The sequence below is a fragment of the Hemiscyllium ocellatum genome, chromosome 10 (genome assembly GCF_020745735.1).
Source record: "Hemiscyllium ocellatum isolate sHemOce1 chromosome 10, sHemOce1.pat.X.cur, whole genome shotgun sequence".
NCBI lineage: Eukaryota > Metazoa > Chordata > Chondrichthyes > Orectolobiformes > Hemiscylliidae > Hemiscyllium > Hemiscyllium ocellatum.
In genome coordinates, this window is record NC_083410.1 from 81,786,893 (window position 1) to 81,807,527 (window position 20,635).

At 41.9% G+C, this 20,635-nt stretch overlaps 1 protein-coding gene across 3 annotated transcripts in view; it reads left to right on the forward strand.

Moving 5' to 3' along the window:
• The window catches only part of map3k4 (mitogen-activated protein kinase kinase kinase 4), a 211,545-nt gene that overhangs the window by 187,497 nt on the left and 3,413 nt on the right, over positions 1–20,635 (forward strand). For all 3 annotated transcript variants that reach the window (XM_060831662.1, XM_060831663.1, XM_060831664.1), the window contains exons 21-25: positions 2,410–2,480; positions 5,152–5,268; positions 13,131–13,290; positions 14,354–14,476; positions 17,368–17,474. In XM_060831662.1, the coding sequence (XP_060687645.1) occupies positions 2,410–2,480; positions 5,152–5,268; positions 13,131–13,290; positions 14,354–14,476; positions 17,368–17,474 (578 nt within the window). The remainder of the gene's footprint in view (positions 1–2,409; positions 2,481–5,151; positions 5,269–13,130; positions 13,291–14,353; positions 14,477–17,367; positions 17,475–20,635) is intronic.

The following is a 20,635-nucleotide window of genomic DNA, read 5'->3' on the forward strand; positions in this document are numbered from 1 at the left end:
CAGTGCTGAGCTGGAAGTGCTTATCAACAACCTACGACCTAACAGGATCAGGGTGGGGTGGGTAAGAAACCTAGAAGGATGGAATCCAGGTCTATTGACCTCAACGTTGAGTCTTGGAGGCTGCAGGATCCCCAAGCAGAAAATAAGGTGTTGTTTTTCAAGCCTACTCACTGGAGCACTGTAGGAGACCTGTGACAGAAATGTTGGCCAAGATGCATGGTGGTGTGTTGAAATGGTAGACTGTTGGAAGCTCGGAGTCACTTTTGCAAGCATAACATAGATGCTCTGTGAAGCGGTTCCCCAATTTGGGTTCCTTTTCCCAGTGTAGAGGAGACCGCAATGTGAACAGTAAATACATTAGACCGAATTGAATGAAATACAGGTAAATTGTTGCTTCATCTGAAAGGTACATCTGAGAGCTTGGATGATGAGGAGGGAGGAGGTAATTGGCAGGTATGACACTTTCTGCCATTGTATGGGAAGGTACCATCGAGGTGTTAGGAATCGGGAGGAGTATACCAGAGTATTCTGAAGGGAATGATCCCTGCCATTGCTGACAAAAGAAGGGCGGGGGGATATGTCTCTGGTTGTGGCCTCCCATTGAAGGTGATAGGAAATGGCGGCTTACCATCTTTTGGCTGTGAAGGTAAGCGAGGACCAGAGGGTCCCTATTGTAGTTGTGAGAAGGAAGGGAAGAGGTGAGGGTAAAAGTGAAGGAGATGGGCTAGACATGGTCTACTAGGGTCCTTAGCCATGGTAGCAGGGAATTCTTGGTTGAGCAAAAAGGTGGACAATTCTGAAACTCCCCACTGTGGAAAGTGGCATCATCAAAACTGATGCGGTGGAGGTGGAGAAACTGGGAGAATACAATAGAGTCCCTGTGGGAATCAGGACATGAGGATGCTTGACTGGGTAACTGTGGGAGTCGATGCGTTTGTGATGGATATTGGTGACTAACCTGTACCCAGAAACGGAAACCGATGTCAAGAAAGGGAAGGGAGGAAATGGACGAGGTAAAGGTGGAAACTGGAGGCAAAATTGATTAAAATTTTCCAGTTCAGGATGAGGGGGGGAGGGGGAGGAAATGGTTCCAATGAGGTCATCGATGTATTGGACAAAGAGTTGTGGAGTTGGGGCCGAATAGGATTAGACGAAGGAATGTACCGCATATGCCACAAAGAGATTGGGGTACCCATGGCCACACCTTTTGCCCTGAAGAAAATGAGAGAAGTTAAAGAAGATATTGTTCAAAGTGAAGGCACGCTTGGCCAAGTAGAGTAGGGTGATTGTGGATTGGAATGATTCAGAACTTCCTACTCGGAAGAAGTGGTGGACCTTGCATCATCCTGATAGAGGAGATGGATGTGTAAAGAGATTGCACATCCATGGTGAAGATACGGCTGTTGTCTACAAACTGGAAATTTGAAACTGATGTAAAGCATCAGAAGAATTATAGATGTCAGTGGGGAGGGACTGGACAAGGGGAGAAGAAATTATATTGAGGCTTTCACAGGGCAGGAGCAAGCAGAAACCATGGATCTGTCTGGGCAGGTCTGGTTGTGGATTTTGGAGAGATCCCAAGGCAAGGTGATTTGGTGACAGTTGTGTACACAGTGGCCTGATGCTCGACAGGGGAAATCATGATCCAAGGGGACGTAGGAAGTGGTGCCTAAGAGCTAGCACTCCGCCTCCGTACTGTGGAGGTCAGTACACCAGACACTGACAGCACCACCCTTGTCAGCAGTACTGGCTCTTGTAATGCAGTAGGGATCGACAAAAGGTAAAGAAGATGCTCACTACGTGTACTTAAAAATTTACCATGTACCAAAATGATAGATTTTAAAGTGTTGTTACTTTTCAAGAACTACCCAGGCTTGCCTTGCACTTAACAACAAAATTTGATTTGTAAATGCAAATCATTTTTGTTGATTTCATTGTCATTATAATCCCAAAATACTTTGTATTTAAATGTCAAATGAAAACATTTTTTTGCCATTCAGTAAGCAAAGATTTGACTAGCACAAATCCATAAATTGATTTGGGTGCTATTTGCAAGAATCTTTTGATTACTGCGTAACATCAACTCAAAAAGATGTTACACTTAGTGCCTGTATGCGGTTTGCACACAAGTGTTTTGTATGATGGTGATGATTAAAATTAGCCTGATGACCTCATAAATTAAATGTTGCATTATTTGAGTTTATAGATTTTGAGTTATATAAAATAATTTAATTTGAGACAATTTAAGCAAAATGCTGTGTGGAAGATATTTTCCTGCCTCCTGCAGAGTCTTTGACTTTTTCATTTAACACACCAAACTGTTTGTTAAAAGGGTAGGCCATCTCTCTCATGTCTGTACTACTTAGAAAGAGTGGCATAATACAACAACAATATATTTTGCTTCTTCAGGTGAAGGACAGTATGGAAAAGTGTACACTTGTATTAATGTTGATACTGGAGAGCTAATGGCAATGAAGGAAGTAAGTATTTTTGTTTTAGGATATTGTTTTCTACGTGTTTTCTGTTGCATTGTCTGCCAAATCCATTAATATGCTGTCTAATACCATCTGGAACTGAAGAATGGTAGAAATTGAAGTACTGGGGAAATAAAGCCAGTCCCTTTCCCAGACATTGGGATATAGAAAGGTGTTTAAAATCAAATTAACAACAAGGAGAGGCTCCAAGGAAAGGCTCAGGTTTTTTATCCTTTGTAGAGAAAATTATTTGCTCCATCTCTGAAAATGTTCTAACTGCATCAAAATAAATTATTTCTGAAATTAATTGTAATTTTTATCTTTTATACATACCAGAAGCATTAGAGAGAAATCTGTTACTGACTAAAAAATAAAAATGACCTTTTCTTGTGACTCACCCTTTGGTTTTCAAATCCCTGCAACAAGGCTTGCTGTCTTTGAACTCTATCCTTTGTCAATTATAGCATCTTTTCCCTACCCAGGAGGCACCACAGTTAACACCAGTTCTTCATTGTGATTAAGTCCAACTGCATGCACTTCCCTTCTTGTCCAAGTGTGGTTTGGAGATGTGAAGGGAAATTAAGCTATTCCATAAGAATGTAATGAGAAAGCATTTCACATTAAAAACAATCTCAAGGCCAATGCTGTATTTCCAGAGTTCTTTTCAGTCTGTTGTATTCCACGTTTAGTTTAACTCCACTCTTGCTTGCACAGCTTGTTTGGTTCATGTTGCTTTTCAGAAGCTAGAGCAGTGGAAAGATCACAGGGTGCCAGCCCAGGGTGCTGTGTTAAACTGATTTTGATCTTGTCATCAAACCACCAGCTGCCTCTGACCATTGGAAGAAAACACGGCAGAGGAAAGGCAAATGTACAGCCGTAAGCCATTGTGAAATTAAAAATCGCATCAGCAGTGATGGATTCACTGGGATTCTGGGGAGAACTGCTTTTCTTCAATGTTGTACTTGGGTTTTTTTTTCATTTTCTTGAAAGGACAGGCAGACATCAGTTTCATGTTTCATCTGAGACATGCCTCCAAAAATGCAGTCTTTCCCTAGCCTGGAAATGTCATCACAAATTGTGTATTTGAATCTCTGTAGTGAGGTTAACCTTCTAACTCAAGAGGCATGAGTGCTAACAAACAAGTCACAAACAAAAGCACTGAATAGGTGTAAATGCAATCACATCATTTGCACTGATGTGAAATTGCAAATAACAAATGACCTGCTCAATCCCTGCACTGGAAATGTTTTGCATAGGAATTGAGTGCAAGAGGGGATACATTTGTGAAATCATGCTCTGAAATCTATCATTGCCTTGCAACATAAGTCTCAATAATGTGTTGGCATCCTTAATGGTTTAAAAAAACAGATTATGGAATTGGTGCCAGAATTCCTAAAATTCACTCCAATTTGGCAAGATTTTGTACCAAAAGTATAGTTTTATAACATTATGCCATAACCTCATGGAGTTAAAGGTTTTTCATAAGTGGAGAGCCTAAACATTTCAGAGTCATAGCTCCTGGAATAGAGGCAAAGATACATTCAAGATCCTTCTGAGAGAATGTACAAAATATTTTTACTTTATTACAAGATGGGAGGGTAATATATTCATGTTTTATTCTTATTTTTTGATTGGTTGATTATGTAATGAAATGTTGTCTTGGTCATATAATTGACTGGGTAAGAAGCCAACATGGCGTGTCAGAAAGGGGCAATGGAGGGAATTAATAGGGATTGAATCAGTTCCTTTCTGTGTGAAAGGATGCTTTTTGACAGGCAACAATTTGAGTTTTGCCTTTTATGCCATGTTTTCCACATGGTCAATGAACAATTTTCAATGATGTAGACAGCATGAATTATGCACACACTGCAGTAAATTACTCTGGTTTGTTCGAGTGGAAACACATCATGATTAATTTGGTATTTCATTTAATCCCGATATTTATTTTTTAAATTGTGCAGTGGGTGGGATTGACAAACAGTTGCAATTGTCTTGACTTTCACATCAGTGCAAATGATGTGATTGCATTTACACCTATTCAGTGCTTTTGTTTGTGACTTGTTTGTTAGCACTCACGCCTCTTGAGTTAGAAGGTTAACCTCACTACAGAGATTCAAATACACAATTTGTGATGACATTTCCAGGCTATGGAAAGACTGCATTTTTGGAGGCACATCTCAGATGAAACACGAAACTGATGTCTGTCTAATCTTTCAAGAAAATGAAAAAAAAAACCCAAGTACTACATGGAAGAAAAGCAGTTCTCCGCAGAATCCCAGACAATAGTTAATCAGCAGAGTACTTGATCACGTTTGTGAGATATTTCAGTATGTATTTTAGAACAGAAACTCAAAAATCAGTAATGATAGTGGGGTGATGGCAAACAGCATTGGTTCGATACCCACACTGGTATAAAGGACACTCCTTCCCAAATTCTCCCCTTATTCGAGGTGTGATGGCCTTCGAAATGAACCAGTGCCGGTCATTTCTGTCTAATGAGACAGCAGTCGAGTGGTGACAATGGCAACTTTTATCTTTGCCTTTCATGACTCTGGTTCAAAACCAAGTATTTAGTTGTCTGTAAAGCAATTTGGGATGCCTGGACTTCTGAAAGAATCTATGTAAATGCAACTCCTCCTTTAACATGAACTTCACACTTTGTTCTTGATATCTATAGATCAGATTCCAGCCAAATGATCATAAAACAATCAAGGAGACAGCAGATGAATTGAAAATTTTTGAAGGCATCAAACACCCTAACCTGGTACGGTATTTTGGTGTAGAACTGCATCGGGTAAGTAATTTAATTACACTCCTCCATTTCTTCAAACCCTTCTTCGAGTACTTGTACCTTTTACAATGCAAAGCTAATTACTTTGACTTTCCCCTTCTATCCATGTACCAAGACATCATTTTAAGTTGTGGAAAGCAGAAGGCCGAGAGATCCCTACATGGTTAAATGCAATGTCCCCGTTCAGAAAATACTTTCAAATTGAAAAATGTACAAGAGATACATGAGCTAATGTTGGGACTAAACAATGACAGTGGGTAGGAGAAAGTAAGGACTGCAGACACTGGAGATCACATGGAAGAGTGTGGTGCTAGAAAAGCACAGCCAGTCAGACAGCATCCGAGGAGCAGGAGAATAGACGTTTTGAGCATAAGCTCTTCTTCAGGAATGACGATAGATAATATGGAACAAACCTAAAGGAATAATTGAGCTCTTGGTCTGCTCCCTGGCACAAGTCAGCATTTTCAAGAGAGGAATTCTAGAAGGAGGACCAATAGTGTCCTGATTTGAATACTAACTGAATCCAGTGTGTCTTGTGTTTTGATAAAGGAGAGATCTTTTAAAGTAACAAAGAAAGAAAGCTTAGCAAAAACAAAGACAGAGAGTGATCACTTTGATTTTCCTTTTATTTTTCATAAAATGTCACTGACCAATCAAAGGCTGGAAGACTTTCTATTGAGATTGAAATACCTGCAACACTTCATGTATCTTGTAAACTGACTTAAGAGGACTGCTTGAGTTTGAAGAAAATGTTTTGGCCTGAAACTTCAACCCTACTTTCTTTTCACAGTTATGTTCTGACTTGAATGTTTCAGCATTTTCTGCTTTTATAATATTTTGTTAGTGCAAGAAAAACATGTTTCCATTTTAAAACCGCACAGCTTTGATAAGTTATATGAAGTGTTTAAAGTTGAATTGCAAATACTTTGTGTATAATAGCTTTTTTATGTATATGTTTTGTGACTTGTTGCTTGTGCACAGTTTGAGAAGTCAAATTGTACAGATGTTATGTACTTTCCTTTCTCTCTCGGCCTATTAATTTAATCCATGGAATACAGGGAGAACTAATCATTTGGATACAGAACTGGCTCGAATGTAGAAGACAGAGGGTGGTGGTGGAGAGTTGCTTTTCAGACTGGAGGCCTGTGACCAGTGGAGTGCCACGAGGATTGGTGCTGGGTCCACTGCTTTTCATCATTTATATAAATGATTTGGATGTGAACATCAGGGGTATAGTTAGCAAGTTTGCCGATGACACCAAAATTGAAGTGTAGTGGACAGCAAAGAAGGTTACCTCGGATTACAACAGGACCTTGATCAGATGGGCCGATAGGCTGAGGAGTGGCAGATGGAGTTTAATTTCGATAGATGTGAAGTGCTGCATTTTGGAAAGGCAAAAGAGCAGGACTTATACACTTAATGGTCAGGTCCTGGGGAGTGTTGCTGAACAAAGTGACCTTGGAGAGCAGGTTTATATGTCCTTGAAAGTGGAGTCACAGGTAGATAGAATAGTGAAGAAGGCATTTGGCATGCTTTCCTTAATTGGTCAGTGCATTGAGTGTGGAAGTTGAGAGGTCATGTTATGGCTGTACAGAACATTGGTTAGGCCACTTTTGGAATATTCTGTGCAATTCTGGTCTCCCTCCTGTAGGAATAATGTTGTGAAACCTGAAAGGGTTCAGAAAAGATTTACAAGGATGTTGTCAAGGTTGGAGAATTTGAGCTATAGGGAGAGGCTGAATAGGCTGGGGCTGTTTTCCTGGAGCATCAGAGGCTGAGGGGTGACCTCATAGAGGTTTATAAAATCATGGACATGGATAAGATAAATAGACAAGCTATTTTCCCTGGGGTGGGGGAGTCCAGAACTAGAGGGCATAGGTTTTGGGTGAAAGAGGAAAAATTTAAAAGGAAACTAAGGGACAACTTTTTCACACAGAGGGTGGTGCATGTATGGAATGAGCTGCCAGAGGAAGTGGTGGAGGCTGGTACAAATACAGCATTTAAGTTGTGGGAAGCAGAAGGCAGAGGGCTCCCCACATGGTTAAATGCAATGTCCCATTCAGAAAATACTTTCAAATTGAAAAACTGATGGGTAAATGAATAGAAAGAGTTTAGAGGGATATGGGCCAAGTGCTGGCAAATGGGACTAGATTAGGTTAGGATATCTGGTCAGTATGAACATGTTGGACCAAAGGGTCTGTTTCCATGCTTACACCTCTATGACTGTCTGAGCCATTTTGTTCCAAATCAATGTTAACTTCTCTGTTTGTGATTTAATAATCGTTGGCAATTTAAGTACACCTCCCTTCCTGTTCTGGATTGCAAATTGTACTTTGGCTCAACTTAATAGAACAAAGAACTGGTTCTGATTCAGGACTCTTCTTGTTTGTGCTTCCTAATGTTGGAACTTTGGCTCTTTCCAGTCTTTGAAAGCAATCTTGCACCACTACTGTTTGCATGGACCCTGGGGTTTCTACCTGTTAAAATTAATGGGTGAAAATTCTGTATTTGAGCCTGAGTGCTTATGTCAATTGCAGTACAAAGTAACTCTCATAAGTAAACACTGAATGCTGGAGGAACTCAGCAGACCTGGCAGTCTCTGTGCAGAGAGAAAGAGTTCATTGCAAGTCTGTTATGACTGTTCAGAACTTAAAAGTGAATTTTTAAAATACTTTTGATGGACACACACAGACCCAGTGCAAAAGTCAAAGGCATTGATAGTGGTGGCGAAAGAAAAATAAAATAGGGGTAACATAAGTGTAAAAAGGAGAGAATGGATCCTCTATACTAACAATACAATAAAGAAGGAGTTGAAAAGGGTGGCACTGGAAAAGCACAGCCGGTCAGGCAATTTCAAGGAGCAGGAGAGTCGATGTTTCAGGAATAAACCCTTCATCAGGAATGTAGGGGAGGGGTGGGAAGGAAGATGGGATATAATTAGGGGAGTGGGACTAGGGTTCAGGAAAAGGTAGGTAGTAGGTGGATGCAGGTGGGGGGTGATAATGATAGGTTGTTGGGGAGGCTGGAGCAGATAGGTGAGAAGGAAGATGGACAGGTCAAGAGGGTTGGATCTGGGATGAGGTGGGGGGGGGGAAGAGAGGAGAGAAGTGGAGGTGGAGGGAGATTTGGAAACTGCTTAAGTTAGTGTTGATGCGGTATGGTTGAAGAGTCCAAGGCAGAAGATGAGGTGTTCTTCCTCCAGTTGGCGGTGGGGAAGGCCCACGATTTACATGTCTTTGGTAGGGGGGAGTTAAAGTGGTCAGCCATAGGGCTGTGGGATTGTTTAGTATGTGTTCCAGAGATGTTCCCTGAAACGCTTCACGAGTTGTCCTGTCTCCTTGATGTAGAGGAGACCACATTGAGAACAACGGATGCAGTAGATGAGGTGGGTGAATGTGCAGGAAAATCTCTGCCGGATGTGAAAGGATCCTTTGGGGCCTTGGACTGAGGTGAGAGGGCAGCTGTGGCCACAGGTTGTACACCTGCAGTGGCAAGGAAAGGGGCTAGGTGTGGAAGGTGGGTTGGTGGGGAGCGTGGACCTGACAAGGGAGTCGTGGAGGGAATAGTCTCTGAAGAACACAGCTAGGTTTGGGTGGGAAATATATCCTTGGTGGTGGGGTCTATCTGTAGATGGCAAAATGGTGGAGAATAGTGCACTGTATCTAGAGATTAGTGGGATAGATGGTGAAGAAATGGGGGATTCTATCCTTAGGGTTGAAGGAGTGGGATTTGAGGGCAGAGATGCAGGAAGTGGAGGAGACGTGTTGGAGGGTATTTTTGATCATGTTGGAGGGGAGCATTTGCTGTCCGTGAAATAGGAGGACAGTAAAGAAGATGAAAAAACTGCAGATGCTGGAATCCAAGGGAGACCAGCAGGAGGCTGGAAGAACACAGCAAGCCAGGCAGCATCAAGAGATGGAGAAGTTGATGTTTCATATGTAACCTTCTTTGAGAACTGGGATTGGGGATACAGGGAACTGCAGATAAAGAGGGTGGCAAAGTAGGGATCGGTGAAGGCAGGTAGAGGGTATAACCTGGTTGGTAGCTGGGAAGATTGGAAGGGAGGGGGAGGGGCTGGGAAGGGAGTCGGGAAATGGGAAGGAATGTTGTTTGAAATCCGAGAACCTCTGTTAAGACCTCCAGGCCGTAGGCTGCCCAGATGGAAGTTGAGTTGTTTCACCATTTTGCAGTTTGTTTCATGGTTGTAGTGGAGGAGGCCAAGGATGGTCATGTTGGAATGGGAAGGGGAATTAAAATGGATGGTGATTTGGGGGGGGTCTGGTTGGCCCCTATGGGCCTGGCTGAGACGTACGGCGAACCGTTCCCTAAATTTACGTTTGGTTTCCCCGATATAGAGAAGACCATATTGGGAGCACCTGATTCAGTAAACTAGGTTGGAGGAGAAGCAGGTGAACTTCTGTCTCACCTGAAAGGACTGTTTGGGGGCTTGGGTGGAGGGAGGGAGGGGGGAGCGGTGTGCCAGCAGGTTTTGCATCTTTTTCAGTGCAGGAGAAGGTACCGGGGGATTGGGGTGTTGGTGGGGAGGGTGGCACAAAGCAAGGATTGTCGAAGGGAATGGTCCTTGCAAAAGGCAGAAAGGAGTGGGGAGGGGAAGATGTTTTTGATGGTGAGTCTAGTTGGAGTTGACGAAAGCGTTTCGTGATGATGCCTTGGATGCGGAGACTGGTGAGCTGGTAAGTGAGGACAAGGACAGTCTGTCTTTAGGGGATGGGGTTTAGGGCAGTGGAATGAGGAATGGAGGTGGTCCGGTGAAGGGTTGACAGGTGGAAAATGAATGTTGTTTGAAATAGGTAGGCATTTGGGATGCTTGGGAGTAGAATGTCTCCTCGTCCGAGCAGATGTGGCAGAGACGGAGGAATTGGGAGAACGGGTTGGAGTTCTTGCAGGATAGTGGGTGGGAGGTGTAGTCCAGGTAGTTGTGAGAATCTGTGGGTTTATAGTAAAATCCGTCAGGAGACTGTCCCTGGAGAAGCCAAAAAGAGGAGAGAGGTGTCCGAGATGAATTTGAGGGTGGTTTGGAAGATGTGGGCAAATTCGATTAAACAGCTCCAGTTCAGCCTGGGTGCAGGACACTGCACTGATGCAGTTATTGATGTAATGGCGAGAGAGTTGGGGCACAGTGATTGTGTAGATACTGAAGAGGGACTGTTCGACATAGCTGACAAAGAGGCAGACATAGCTGGGGCCCATCCGGGTGCCCATGACCCTCCCCTAGATTTGGAGGAAATGGGAGAAGTTAAAGGAAGAGTTATTAAGGTAAGGACCAGTTCAGCAAAGTGGAGGAAAGTATTGGTGGAGGGGGACTAGATGGGTCTGTTGGAGAGGAAGAAGGGGAGGGCCTGGAGACCGTCCTTGTGAGGTATGGACATGTATAAGGACGACACATGGGGGGGGGCGGGGGAGGAGGATGGAGTTGAGGGAGAACAAGATGAATTCAGGGAGCAGGAGCATACGGAGACAATTGATCAGCCAGGATAGTTGGGCTTGTGGATGTTAGGGAGCAGGTAGAACCGGACAGTGTGGGGCTGGGGATTGAGTTTTGGAGGCTGTGGAGGGGAGATCATTGGAGGCAATGAGGTCACGGACAGTATGAGTGATTTTGGCCTGATGGGCCATGGTGCAGTTGTGGTTAAGAGTGAGGTAGAACGTGGTATTGAAGAGTTCGTGTTCAGCCTCTGCGACATAGAGGTCCATTCTCCAGACTACCACTGCCCCACCTTTGTCAGCAGGTTTGGTGGTGAACCAGGGGATTGTTGCAGAGAGAGTGAAGTACTGCATGTTTGGAGGGGGTGACGTCGGAGTGGTCAAGGGGCTGGAGAAATTGAGGTGACCGACGTGACGTCGGCAACATCACTGAACTACGTTTCTTTTAATGCACTTCATTTTCTCCAAGTGTGGCCGTGGGTGCCAGTTATGCCTGTGGTGTTTGTGGAGTATTTAAATCATTCGTTGTTCCAGTCCTGCTCTGGGTCCACACCCATAGCTCTTTCTACAATACACTGCTTCCTGCTCTTGTCCATATTGAGAAAAAAATAATCAGTTTTGCTTGCAATTTTCATCATTCTCTCACCTTCACTAGGTCCATTCCCAATTCTTTTCTTATTTCACTGTTTCCATTTTTGAAAATAGCTGTCCAGCTATATAGCTATTACAAGCCAGCAGATTCCCATGGTTACCTCGATTGCTCTTCCTCACACCCTGCCTCCTGCAAGGATTCTAATCCATTCTCCCAAGTTTCACAATCTCCATCACATCTGTTCTGTTGATGCTACCTTCCACTGGACTGCCTGTGACATGGCCTTTTTTTTTGCTGAACCAAGGATTCCACTTCCACTATCACTAACAGGGCCTTCAGCCATGTCTGAACCATTTCCTGCACTTCTGACCTTAGTCCATTCCCATCTTTCCATAACAGTGGTAGGCTTCCCCTTGTCCTTCCTTCTCAACCTTCACGTCTCCATTTGCAAAGGATCATTCTCTGCTGTTTCTGCCACCTCCAGCAGGATGCCACCACCAAACACATCTTTCCTTCTCCTCCACTGTCAGCATTCCAGGAGGACCAGTCTGTCTGTGACAGTCTAGCTCACTCCTGCTAACGCTTCCTCACTCTTTCCCCATGTGGCATCTTCGTAGGAAATCAGAGGTCTAACATTTGCCCATTCACCACCTCCATCTTCACAATCCAAAGTCCCAGACTCACCTTACAGGTAAACACTGTTTTATATGTAATTCCTTCAATCTAGTCTGCTGCATTCACTGCTCGTAGTGTGGTCTGCTTTACATTGATGAAGCCAACTGCAGACTAGGTGACGAGTTGGGAAGATATTTCTTTTGGTAGGAGAAACTGGGATCCGAGGGCACAGCCTTAAAGTAAAGACCTTTTAGAAGGGAGACAAGGAGAAACCTCTTCAGTCAGAGAGTGGTGAACCTATTGAATTCTGTGCCACAGGAGGATGTGGAGACCAGGTCAATGAGTATATTTGATAAGTGCTTGATTGTCAAGGGGATCAAGGGTTACGGGGAGAATGGGGTTGAGAAACTTATCAGCCATGATTGAATGGCGGAGCAAACTCGATGGGCTGAATGGCGTAATTTCTGCTCCCATGTCTTATGGACCGCTTTGCAGAACACTTCTGTGCATGGGGATGATCCTGACCTCCCAGATGCTTGTCATTTCAATAAACCATCTTGCTTTCTTGCTATCATTTCTGTCCTAGGCCAGCAGCAGAGTTCCAACAAAACACAACACAAGTTTGAGAAACAGCACCTTGTTTTACACTTAGGCATTTTACAGCCTTGAGATTTCAATATTGAATTCCACAACTTAAGGAACTGATCACATTATATTATCTATTTTCCATTTTTCTCTCTCTTGCAACACCACCCCTCTCTCACCTTCCTTTGCTGTCTGTATAGAGGAGCCATTCCCTCCCTTTCATACCTTAATTTACACCCATCTTGCATCTCTTTTCTTTCTCCACCATTTACAACCTCTTTGTTTTTTGCATTGTTTGAGAAAAAAGAATTTCTCAAAATGTCTCAGTTCTGAATAAGGGCCTTGCTTGAGTCCAAATGTTAACTCTGTTATTCTCTGCACAGATGCTGCCAGATTTGTTGAGCTTCTGCAGTATTCTGTGTTTCAGATTTTCAGTATGTGTCGTTTTTGCCTTCACTCTCGGAAGTTTCTGGTTGTTTACTTGTCTTTCTGGAATTCTTTGCTCTTTAAGTTTTTATAATGCATGTCTTTCCTGTGATTAAATGCAACATTTATTGTGCCCATAAATGCTTGGATACTTTGACAGCTACCATATATGTTGACTCTGGTGTATATGTTTTTGCATCAGGAAGAAATGTATATCTTTATGGAATATTGTGATGAAGGCACACTAGAAGAGGTGGCGAGGCTGGGTCTACAGGAACATGTAATACGATTGTACACCAAGCAGATTTCTACTGCAATCAATGTACTGCATGAACATGGAATTGTACACCGAGATATCAAGGGTAATGCGTTTGCACAAAAGCACATAATTGAAACTATACAACAAGCTAATCTCAGTAGCCATATTCAGTTAAATATACAGTATTCAAAACACACTTCTATAGTTTGTGCTGTCAAGTGATGCAAAAAACTGAGGGCAGTGATTTGTAATTAATGCAAGTACTGATTGTTATCACTGATATTACAATACTATTGTTTGATAAAATGAAAACAAAATTGGATTTGTTTTCTCACAGATCACAATAGAATGTCTTCTAGTGAGCTGTGAAATTAATTTACTTGCTGGACATTTTGCTGTTTTCAGGATTTGTACAGTTAATGGTAGGGCCTTGGGGAGTTTTGCCAAACAAAGAGACTTAGAGGTGTAGGTGCATAGTTCCTTGAAAGTGGAGTCACAAGTAGACAGAGTGTTGAAGCTGGTTGGCGGGCTTGCCTGTTTGGTCAGAATATTGAATTTAGGAGTTGGGATGTCAAGTTGTAGCTGTACAGGACATTGAGACAATTGGCATGTACAATTCTGGTTGCCCTTCTACAGGAAAGATGTTAAATTTGAGAGGGTACAGAAAAATTTTACAAGGATGTTCCTGGGACTGGAGATTTTGAGTTATAGGGAGAGGCAGAATAAGCACAGGATTTTTTCCTTGGAGCGTCAGAAGCTGAGGGGTGACCTTATAGATATTTTTAAAATTTTGGGAGGCATGGATTGAGTGAATAGTCAAGGCCTTTTTCCTAGGGTGGTAAAGTCCAAAACTAGAGGGCATAGGTTTAAGGTGAGAAGGGAAAGATTTGAAAAGGACCTGAGCAGTAACTTTTTCACACAGAGGGTGGCGCATGTACAGAACAAGCTGCCATTCAAAGTGATGGAGGCTACCATTACAACATTTAAAAGGCATCTGGATGGGTATATGAATAGGAGTTTAGAGGGATATGGGCCAAATGCTGGCAAATGGGACTCTTGTCAGATTGGGGTGTCTGGTTGGCATGGAGGAGTTGGACCAAAATGTTTGTTCCTGTGCTGTATAACTCTGGTGAAATGCTCCAATTGAAGCTGTCTTTGTGTTTTAGGTGCCAATATCTTCCTCACCTCGTCGGGTCTGATCAAACTGGGGGACTTCGGTTGTTCAGTAAAACTGAAGAATATTGCACAGACCATGCCTGGTGAAGTGAACAGTACCCTTGGCACTGCTGGTAAGAGAGGTCTTCGGGGAAGTCTACTTTATGATATCTAAGTAGTCCTCTGCTTATCTCACCACGTCCATTATACATTAGGTGGAAGTGATTTCTGTTTTACATTGGCTCAGACTATAAAGTATAATTGAGGTATGAGATTCCATTTTATTTCTTGACATCATGGAGAATTTGAGGTGTGATTAGCTGTCTACTAACATTTCGTTTTAAACAACATTTGAATGATGGGACAGTAAAGGTCCTGTGTATGTCAATTAACCCTTTAATTGTTAAATTCCACAGAATACTAAGCCATTCTAAGTATGGGATGCAGAGTCACATGGGTTAGATTGCATATCTCGATGGCAAGTGCACTACTGGCTTGCCAGGGCTGCTTATTTTATGTTTACACAACACTTAAGACGTTTAGTAGCACTTTAACTTCATTATTCTCACCCTACCTCAGTGCATTGATGCTCTGGTTCCTAACGTTGACTTCGCATCTCTGATATTTCAGGATGAGAAAATAATCAGTATTTGAAATATTAATAATGCAGCGTTTATTTTTGTGTACTAAACATTGTTTAACTACATCTGGAGTAGGTTACTTAGTATTGGGAGAGAAAAGAATACTATTGTTTAAATGGTGTCAAACTACAGAAAGCTGCACCACATAGGAGAGTCTAAGACTAGAGGATATAGTGAAGAATAAAGGGCTGTGAATTCAAGGCCGAGATGAAGAGGAATTTTTTCTGAGATTTGATTCTTTGGAACTCAATGCCACAGAACTGTGGGGTAGAGTCCTGGTGTACATTTAAGACTGAGATAGATTCATGATCAGGAGGGGAATTCAGGATTATGGGGAAAATGCAAAAAAGTGGATGTGAGGAATTCAGATCAATCATGATCCTATTCAATGGTGGTGCAGGCTTGAGGGATTGAATGGCTTTCTCCTTTTGCTATTTCTTATGATCTGGTTGCCAGAATATCTAGGACCCAAGCTGAACATAAGTAGCCAGGTTAATGAAAATCATTTGAGAGCACTGTGGATGCCAGTCTTCATCACTTTACCGATGATTGAGTAAACTGTTGGGGTGGTAATTGGTCAAATTGAATTTGTCTTCCTTTTTGCTCTCAGCTCTTAATCTGGGAAATTGCTATGTTGTCAGGTACGTACCGTGTAGGAGCTATACTGACATAGCCGAGCTATAGTGGGTGCAGCTAATTTTGGAGCACAGGTCCTCAGTACTGCTGCTGGGGTTTTGTTAGGGCCCATGATCAATGCAATATTCAATATCTTTAATTATTTTTTGATATCATGTGGAGGGAATTGAATTGGTTGAAGTCTAACATCTGTCAAGTCAGGCATTTTGTACTTCTGGCTGTGGGTGGTGAAAAATGCTTCAGCCTTGCCTTTTGCACTGACATACTGGAGTATCTCAGAATTGAGAATGGGAATACTTGTAGACCATCCTTTTTCCAGTTAAATTAGTTATTCTGTCATTTCTGTCTGGATGTTGCAGGCTGTAGAATTTTGATCTGATCCGTTGGTTGAGATCATTTATTTATATCTCTTGCATGCTTCTTTTACTAATGTGCATTTAGGTAGTCCTGTGTTGTAACATCAGGTTGGCACATTGTGTTTAGGTGCGCCTTGTGCTGCTACTGACACTTCTAAATGAATCAGGCTTATTCCCCTTGCTTGATGGTAGTGGTAGAATGGGGTATATGCTAGTCATTGAGTTTGAAATTTGTGGTATGCAATTCTTCTACCAATGGCCCACAGCAGGTGCACCGTTTTGGGCTACAAGAGTGAGATCTGCTAGGTTTTAATTTTTGCTTCCTAACCATATGTTGCAGTTCAGCAGATGTTCTTCAGGACTTGGTCAGCTCAGTCAGCAGTGTACTACTCAGCCATTTCTGCTGATGATCATTGAAGGTGTCCACCCAAAACATATTTTGTGTGCTTGCTACCTTCAGTACTTTTGCCCAAATGGTGTTAAACTTAGCTGATAAAACAGTTAACCTCTGAGGGAAGAGAGCAAGAGCTTTCCTTCACTATGTTTAACCATGAAATCTATTGAGGACCTGAGTCATAAAGTTGAGAATTGCCAGGGCTCCTTCCTCCTGAATGAATGCCACTGTGCTATCTGTCCAGTACAATGGCTGTAATGTGACTGGAAAGCTGTTGCTAGGCAAGTTTGTTTTGGACAGCCCTTCAAATATTGGTACAAATCCCAGATGTTAGTGAAGAAGACTTTGCAGAGTCAACTGGACTGGCTATGCTACTCGGTTGATGCTTGTTGGTCTGCCCAGTTTTGATCCCTTTTGACTTTTTCTGAAATGGTACAATTAAGAGTACCTGCAACACCATCTTCAAAGGCACTTGAGTGTCAAGCACATTGGGTGTGGAGCTACATGTAGGCCAGACCAAATAAGGATGGCAGATTTCCCAAAGTGAATCAGCTGGGTCTTATGGTAGTTTCATTGTCAGCAATGTAAAGACTAGCTTTAGACACAACTGTGCAGTAAGATTTGAATCGGTGTCTGTAGAATATTTGCCTGGGTTTCTGAATTACTGTTCCAGGGCAATAACCACCATTCCACCTCCTCCACAACTTAACTCTGGATTTTCTTTGGGAAAATGGTGGTTTCAAGAGTACAGAATTTTCATAAAGTACATATCCAGAGGGAAAAGACATGCATTTATTTGCATCTTCTCAAGCCCCAGCAATATCTTGAAAGGCTTCGTAGTGCCTGACTTATTTTGAAATGCAACTGCTACTGTTATGTTGGCAAACAGAGCAGCCCCTTGCAAAAACCAAAATCCTGAAAAGTGATGAGGTGTACATAATGTGAACAATTTCTGATTAACTCAATTTTTCTCACAATATTTTGTTTGTTTTTAAAAGCTTACATGGCTCCTGAAGTTATTACTAGAGCAAAAGGTGAAGGGCATGGACGTGCTGCAGATGTTTGGAGCCTGGGATGTGTCCTTGTGGAAATGGTCACAGGCAAGGTGAGAAGTTAAATGTTGGTAGATATGATGCTCAATATTGAAAACACATCTTAGTGAATGCGACACCATGTAATAACTTTGCACCAGCAAAAAAGTGATTTGGGTTGAATTGGATCACAATTTTCACTCCTATGATTCAAATGCACCTAAAAGTGTGATTGAAAGAGCTTTCTGTGACCTTATGGTGTCCTCCTTTTCCAGTTTAGTGGAGTTAGAGCACTTGTAGCCTGAGTATTCCAATGGTCAGTTAGTCATTGAAGCAATGCAGTCTGGAGTTGTGTAGCAGGACACTACAGCAGAATGTAGGAGTTTCTTGGGAAATTGATTCTGTTGGACTATTCGCCTCTATGTGGAATCCTTTTTTTTAAGGCAAAACTTACATTGGAGAAATCTGCTTTTCCACTTTCGTTAATAGTTACCCAGGAAAAGTTGGAGGATTTTAAAAAATATCTAATTTTGGTGACCAGTCCTCCTCTTCTCCACTCCCCCAACTCCCTTGATTACAGTATCCCTTACACCTAAACAGGCCCCTTTCAACCCAACGTGATTCCCTGAGACCAATTCTCCCACCTTCTTCACTGTCAGCCCTGGCACCCTTTCCATCTGGCAACTTATAACTCCACATTTAGCTTGTATACTTAAAGTTTTACATGAACTGTCATTTGTCTGGCTGTCCTGCTGGATATTTTAAATTTGAGAAGACAATACATTATTGGTAAAGGGTCAGTGATTTGACCTCCCTTGACTATTCTCTTCTACAGGGGTGTGCTGTGTTGATTTCAGTTTTGCTCCACCTTTCTGAAGAAGACAGAATCAGAATTCCCCACCAGAAATGTAGAGCTCAATATTTTTTTTAAAAAATGGAGTACATGACCATCAACTGTGCTTGTCAGTCCTTGGAATATCTGGCCTTTATTGTTGCATGCTGTGTGCACCAGAGTAGTGGTCACATGACTGATGTATTAGATCTGTACATTTTTTTTACTGTTTCATTGGCTGTCCACTATCCTCTCTGTGTGAAAAAGCAGTCAATGAATTGGTCAACATTAAGCAAGACACTCATGAGTTCTCTCAGACATGACTTTGAAAGTTTGCATATGTGATTTTAAAAAAATGTCTGTGTAGAGAAATAGACCTAAAGCAGTGATTATTCATGTTAAGAAGAGGTAGGAGTTATGCCACCTCCACGCTGCCTCGTTGGGAGTTCTGGAAGCCTTTGCTGGATTTGATGTAGATGTAGTCATTCAATGCAATTATTCCTTAAACTTGTTAGTTTATGTCCAGAAACGTTTAAAATTGTCCATGTCTGTCAAGCTGTTTTGTTTTTTTTATATATAAATTTTGATGGTTTATTCAAGTATCTTGAAAAACACCTCACAATATAAAAAAAAAGTTGATCTCTGAAATGTTTTGAAGTGGTGTCTTGATCCTGCACAATCAGAAAGATGATGATTCAGACCACACCCAAGAAAGTACAAGATATGAGTCAGCCTGTTAAAACTCATCAGTTAATGATACCTTAATTTTAATGTAACAGTTGACAGCAACTTACTCTGTTTTGATTGTAGGACAAAAGAAATCGATCATTACTAGTAACATACCTTATGAACTTGTAGTTTAGTATCAAGCAGGGCCAGTGCTGTACACTGAACCGAAGGCACTGAATTCTGCAAATGCTGTGGCCCTGACAACATTCTGGCAATCGTACTGAAGAGTTGTGGTCCTGAACTAGTCCTGTCCCTAGTGAAGCTATTCCAGGTACAACACAAGCATCAAAGTGAGAATGTGCAAAGTTGTCCAGTATGTTCGATTCTCAAAAAGCAGGACAAACCAAACATTCAGTTACTTCATTTATCAATCTATATCAGCAATGTGATGGGAGGAGTTGTCAACAGTACTATCAAACAGCACCTGCAAAGGAATAATTTGCTTAGTGACACTAAGTTGAGATTCTGCCAGGGCTATCTGGCTCTTGACTTCATTGCAATCTGCATTCAAACAAGGAAGAAAAAAGACTGAACTCTGGTGGTGAAGTAAAAATGACTGCCCTTGATATCAAAGTAGCATTTGACCAATGATAGCATTAATTAGCCCAAGCAAAACCTGAATTATAAATAATTAAACCATGTCACAACTTATAGATTTAGGGATTAAAGCTGGGCTCACTCCAGAGCCACACTACCATTTGTTGGTTTTTCTACATACTGGTTAAGACAAAATACTTCTGCATGCATTTCAAACGTTGTTTGTTTTACATGCTATTTCTATCCCAGTTAATTTGTTTTGCTTGTAAATTACCACTATTAGTGCTGTTTTTGCTGTTCCTCAAAGATGTGTCTATATGTTTGTTTTTTTCTCTCCCTTTTGACTGAGTGTCTCCTGTAGTTGTTATGGCAGTGACAGGTAAGCTCACCTCAACTTCGCAAATAGCTCACAAAACTGCTAAGGTGGGAAGAAGGTCATCCATGTATGTCATGGCATCCCTACAGATCATGTCCAAACGATTGTAAGCACAGGCTATATATTATTGTCAGTGGGAAAACGTGCTGAGTTTGATTGGAGGAGAGCTGAGTGAGGGAGAGGCAGCATCGGTAGGAAGTTACTCTCCAATTCTGTTTCTTTTGAGGTGTTCTCCCAGCTCCTCCCAACTTCTGCATTTAGGGGAAGAGAGTTTCACATAACTCGGAGAAAAAAAATCTCCTCACCTCTATCTTAAAAGGAAAACCTCTTCTGAGGCTGCGTGCCTTTAGTTGTAGTCTACCATCACAAGAAGGAAAATCCTCCTGGTGTGCACCCTGTCAAGTCTTCTCAATCTTGCATGTTTCAGTCAGATGACCTGTTAGTTTTCCAAATTCCATTGGTTACAGTCCCACCCTCTTTAATTATTCCTTATAAGGTAATCCCAGGAGTGACTCATGTGAACCTGCTTTGTGCTGCATCTGAAGTAATTTAAAATCATATTTAAAATAAGGAGATGAAATCTGTGCCATACTCCCTTGGAATAAACACCAACACTCCATTTTCATTTCTAATCACATTCTGTGTCTGCCTACTAAATTTGTAATTCATGTACCAGGACACCCAGATCCCTATGTTATCACCAAGTTTAGCAATTTGTCTCCATTTAATTGTATAGTGCTTTTCTATTCTTAGTGTCAAAA